Source organism: Olea europaea, chromosome 11, assembly GCF_002742605.1.
Source record: "Olea europaea var. sylvestris chromosome 11, O_europaea_v1, whole genome shotgun sequence".
Lineage (NCBI taxonomy): Eukaryota > Viridiplantae > Streptophyta > Magnoliopsida > Lamiales > Oleaceae > Olea > Olea europaea.
This window is the reverse complement of record NC_036247.1, coordinates 28600762-28606065: the sequence shown is the minus strand read 5'-3', so window position 1 is coordinate 28606065 and position 5304 is coordinate 28600762. Positions and strand designations below refer to the sequence as shown.

At 35.9% G+C, this 5304-nt stretch overlaps 1 protein-coding gene across 2 annotated transcripts; it reads left to right on the top strand.

Annotated features, from left to right (window-relative positions):
• The first annotated feature begins 655 nt into the window (after window positions 1–655).
• LOC111403978 (uncharacterized protein At5g41620-like) lies at window positions 656–3991 on the top strand. 2 transcript variants are annotated; one of them, XM_023032674.1, is made up of 4 exons: window positions 656–906; window positions 1063–1582; window positions 1878–1997; window positions 2270–3991. In XM_023032674.1, exons 2-4 carry the CDS (start codon window positions 1076–1078, stop codon window positions 3629–3631), a joined length of 1989 nt encoding a protein of 662 aa, XP_022888442.1. In that variant the 5' UTR covers window positions 656–906; window positions 1063–1075; the 3' UTR covers window positions 3632–3991. The 2 variants fall into 2 exon arrangements, with proteins under 2 accessions (XP_022888442.1, XP_022888441.1); XM_023032673.1 differs by having other exon boundaries at window positions 1006–1582.
• The last annotated feature ends 1313 nt before the right edge of the window (window positions 3992–5304 follow it).

Sequence of the window (5304 nt, the reverse complement as noted above, 5' to 3'; positions counted from 1 at the left end):
TTTTAAAAAACAAGTTTTTGAAATAAAAATTCGAAATGTAATATGATTTTATTAAAAATGTGTAATTGAATAAGAGAGTGAAAATGTATTTAAATTTTAATGTAATGAATCAAGGGCTTAATTAGTTAGACATATCAAATTTAGACAGATCTATCTCAAAGTAAAAAACTCAAAAAAGACCCCTGGGGAATAATTTAATAGTGCAAATGATAGGAGTGAGGTAGTTTCAACTTTACTGACAGCCGCAGTGTGATGATTCGATTTAAGATATATGAAATTAGACTTTTTGTGATGGGACGGTGGGATTGAGATTTAACCTTTAAAAAACTCAAAAAAGACATTCTAGTACAACCCACTTATTATCAGCCACGTTCCTTTTCTTTCGATTCTACTTGTACATTGCTCTTCGGTTGTGTAGTACATTTACTGAAATGGAGATTTGAATCAAAATTAAAATTTCTTTTTTTGGCATCATTTCAAATCGATGCACGTCAAGAGACCCATTACTCGTCGGAAAATTTTATTTATACATAATTATTGTACATAATAATATTCATGATATGATATGACAATCATCTACAAGTATGAAATTTGAATTAAAAATTGAATTCAATAACATGTCTAATTATGGATATAGATAATTATCTATACGTAGCATTTCCCTTACTCGTCTCCCCTTCATCTCCATCTTTAATTCTTCCCTTCTTCAATTCAAGCTGTAAACATTCTGTAAACCCCACTTTACTCCCACTGAATAAATTTCGCTCATATTCCATATTTAAGTATATCTTTCTGTGTTTTCCTTTTTTCTTTTATATCTGGATCAATAAGGGGTTGAAGTTAAACAACAATTGATGCTGACAAGAAGCGAACTTATAATGTCAAGGCATCCACAGTAACTTAAGTGTAAGATCTTCAAACCCACTTCATATTCTTGTGTTTTAAACTCGGGCATTTCTGGTCATGTTTATTTATTTTTGATTTTTCGTTTTTGTTTGAATATAGATCGTTGAAATTTAAAAGTGTATATATATATCGTTAACAAGAAGTTTAAAAATAAAGGGAAAACGAGAAAATGCCAAGGCATAGTTATAGGGGTTTGATGGAAGGGCTAATGGTGCCCCCTAAGACCCGGAAAAGGGAATGCTCATCACCCTCGTCTTCATCATCAAGAATTCGCAGTAACAGATTGAATAAGCGGGCCATTTTGGTGGGAAAGAATCGGTTGGGGCTTGGGATCGGGTTGGGAGGATCCAGATCCGGTACCCCGGTGCCCACATGGAGAACTACTCCTTTGAGGAGCACCATTGACATTGAGTCTCCTAGGTATTCACAAAGTGGGATGTCCACTCAACCGGTGTCGGCTCGGAAACTTGCAGCTACTCTGTGGGGAATGAATGAGATGCCTTCACCCAAAATGAGTGAGAGTAATTTGGAGCTAATGCAGCAGCAGAGGAAGAATGGCAGCAGTAAAATGATGCTTAAGCGGGATAAAATGCGGTCTGGATCGGGTTTGCACTCAAGTTCTGGTTCTTTGCCGCCACATTTGTCCGATCCATCTCATAGCCCGACTATCTCCGAGGTGGGTTAGTTTTATAACTCCATATATCTGCATTTTCCAATCCATATATTTTTTAATGTTCCAATGTTAAAATAGGAAAAAGAAAAGCAGCAGCTTATTTTTAGACCATGTCAATCTATTTAAGTTTTAGGAGCATATAATGGAGAGAACATTGCATTTACTAGTTTATTTTCTGAGACCATGTTTGCCAAGTTCTAGTTGGTGTTCTTTTCTTTCTTTGGCTTCCACTGTGTATTTTGCATTTCGAAGTAGAATTTAGTTTTACAAATTAAAACTTCTCTTTGGGGCTTTGTAGAGAATGGATCGTTCTGGAAAGGGTCATCAAAGGAGGACACCATCAATTGTCCAGAGGCTTACATCTACAGGGGAAAATGCTGGAGCTTTTGATTCACTAAGCAACGGTAGTTTTATGGAGGTAATCAGATTGCCTTCTCCTGTCTTGTCGTTTGTTTGAATTTGGCTTATTTATAATTCTATTTTTTCGTTTATTAGATTGAGATTAACCAATCTTTGCTTCATCTTTTTCTTTTCAGTTTTGTTTTCAAATTCTTTCTATACTTTTTCTCAACATATTGTCGCTAATACTAGTACTAGTTCAAAAGAATTTTACAATCAAATTATTGAGATGACTTCTGATAAGATTCTGTTGAGTATATCATGAAGAACTTTATTAAATCTCAACTGCAGATTGAGACTCGGTCTCGAGCCGAGACTCAAAGTGGATCAATAGGTGGTGCTAAGAATCGTCTTAAGGATATTAGCAATGCTTTGACCACATCTAAAGAGCTACTGAAAATTATCAATCGCATTTGGGCTCGTGCAGATCAACCTTCATCTAGCATGTCCCTTATCTCAGCGCTTCATGCTGAGCTCGAGAGAGCTTGTCTGCAGGTTAATCAGCTTATCCAAGAACAACGTTCGGACAAAAATGAAATTGACCATCTCATGAAGTGTGTTGCAGAAGAAAAGGCAGCATGGAAAATTAAAGAGCAGCAAACTGTTGAGTCTGCTATCGAGTCAATTGCTGGTGAATTAGACGTAGAACGGAAGCTAAGACATCGATTTGAGAATTTGAACAAGAAACTTGGAAAAGAACTAGCAGAAATGAAATCATCATTCATGAAAGCTGTTAAAGAACTGGAAAGTGAGAAGAGAGCAAGAGAAATAACGGAACAGGTATGCGATGAATTAGCTCGGAATGTTGATGAAGATAGTGTTGAAGTGAAAAGGGAGTCTACAAAAGTTCACAAAGATGTTGGGAAGGAAAGAGAGATGCTATGGTTAGCTAAGGAGTTGCGTGAGGGAAGAGTCCAGGTGAAAAACTACAAGTCTAAACGCCAATTTGAAGAGAAAAGTTCTGCCGTTAACAAGTTGAAGAAACAACTGGAAGCTTTCCTCGGATCAAAAAAGGGCAAAGATGAAGAAAAAGCAGCATATTTGAGTCAGTCTCACATTGGTTTGTGTCAGAATGAAGAAGATGATGGAGAAGTCGAGGATGCCATAGACGACAAAGAAGATTCTGCAGAGAGTGATCTTCATTCAATTGAATTGAACATGGACCACAGTAATGGAATCTACGAAAAGGCTTATAACTCCATTGCTAGTCATGAGTCTAGAAGATTACCCATTGACGATGAAATCAAAGGGAGGAACTCAGTATTTGGGCAGGTTTCTAGGAAAAGCACTTCTATTCTGAGGAGTATGTCAGACGGAGTCGAATGGGGTAATGAAGGTGCAAGCAGTCGCGATGGGTTGGATATGGAGCGATTTCATGAACTCGAGAGGGAAGCTCCACGAAGAAGTTATGTCGATGAAACTCAAAGATACAAATCTGTAAAATGTCTTAAGGATCATGCATTATCAAGCTCTAGGTTAGGGCCAGTCCGAGAATTTCCGAGTCCTACTCGGCAAAGGGAGCAACCATGGCCTTTACGAGACGCTTCCAGTACCATTCAAGAAAGACCAAATATCCTTCCTGGGAATGGTTCAAAGTCGAGACTTGCTGATGTCCGAGGGGAAGGCCAGGGTACCAGAAGATCTAAATGGTGAGTTTTCTCATAATTATGGACTACCTGATAGTTACAAATGGAAGCAGTACAAAGTAAGGCAGGTGAAGTCCCTGGTTCGAGAAACATTAAGAAGTTAACATCTGGTTGATTTATGATTTTACTTTCGGAATCCCCAGTAGCAGTGCTCCAACTAGGTAGAAATCTGCTTGAAAACAATAATTACTACTGATTTTTGCTAAAGTTGTTTTAAAATCAGTTTTATAGAAAGTTGCGTTCATTGAGTGAGATTTTTCTTGTCAAAATGCATATGGTATAACTGAGTTAACCATGCTGCAATCATCACATTTTGCGTGATTTGTGCTGCTTTTCTTATTAAAGCTAATTTATTGGTATTTATTTATTTGTTTAGTGGAACGGCTGCATTTTAAAGGCAAGATTTGTTGAGTTGTGATCTCTCTGGAATTCTTGACACATTTAGTTCATTTTAGATATATAAGAAGGTTTGAATAAAAACAGTGGAGTAAATGGTAGAATTTACTCAATTTAGTGCTTATAAGATATGATAATACGGAGTATGTTGATAATAAATGGACATCAAATTGTTGATTCTTACAAATAAAAAAGTATGTTTGACCAGTTCACTTCGTTTCAAATAGCAAAAACTTGTTTTTGGGGTCGGATGCCAAACGGCCTTGTCCCATCCCGCAACATTTACTGTCCTGTTTAAAATTTATTATTATTATTTTTTTTTTCTAGTAAATTCAATGAGCAATAAGGTAATTTGGGAGTTGGGCTAGTTGGATTGGATAGTTGGTTTGGGCATAAGAAAGTGTGGTTATGGTAAAAAAAAAAACAAAACAGTTTGATTAAAATTTGATTTTTATCTGAAGTCACAGTCAACAATTCATTTTAAATACATATTTTGTAAGGTCTACAATTTTTAAACCACACATCTCATCAACTTTTGTCGAAATTTATTAAAATTTTGATTTTTATCTACCCCAAACAAGGGATAAATTGATTTTTATTAATTGCTTGGACGAATGGGGTGAGGCAGAGGTAATAAATATACTTATCTAGGTCATTAAATGAGATTATTTGTAATAATTTTTTATGACTCGCGACTTAATTAGATGTTAATTTTGTTTATTGGGTATGGTCGAAGTATTCTTACAAATCAATTTTCAGCCGAAAAAAGTTATGTTTTAAATTCTTAGTCTCAATTTGAGATCAATTGTTCGAATAGCAAATGTTTGAATTGGTGAAATTGTACTTCTAGAAGAATTGTAATCCTTGGAGTTATCTTTTTAACTCATTTTGAATCACTTCAGTTGGATATTGAGAAAAAAAGTTATAGCCAAAATATCGAAAGCTGCTAGAGGACGACGCCACGCAAACTGACGTGCGCTCGTTAGCTATTTTGGTGCATGCATAAGACATCAAATTCATGACCCCGATAGCAAGTCAAGTAGCTATACTTGCATGTGTACCCAGGCTAAATATTTTGCTAATGAGCTAGTTTCCTATCTTGATTCAAACTCTTATTGGTAACAACTCTAAAACGATTTCTTGACCTAAATTCGACTCTTCTAAATAGAGAACTTGGGAGAAACATTGGAGAACTCTCTCTTGCATCTTCATACTTAATAATATCATCAAATTTATAAGAAGAGAGGTCAATTCATTACTTTTGGAAGCGAAGATCAAATCCTA

Coding starts and splice junctions, on each gene's coding strand:
- LOC111403978 (XM_023032674.1), top strand. CDS start 1,076: ATGCCAAGGCATAGTTATAGGGGTTTGATGGAAGGGCTAATGGTGCCC. Junction 1,583..1,877: donor ATAGCCCGACTATCTCCGAG/GTGGGTTAGTTT, acceptor GGGGCTTTGTAG/AGAATGGATCGTTCTGGAAA. Junction 1,998..2,269: donor GCAACGGTAGTTTTATGGAG/GTAATCAGATTG, acceptor TCTCAACTGCAG/ATTGAGACTCGGTCTCGAGC.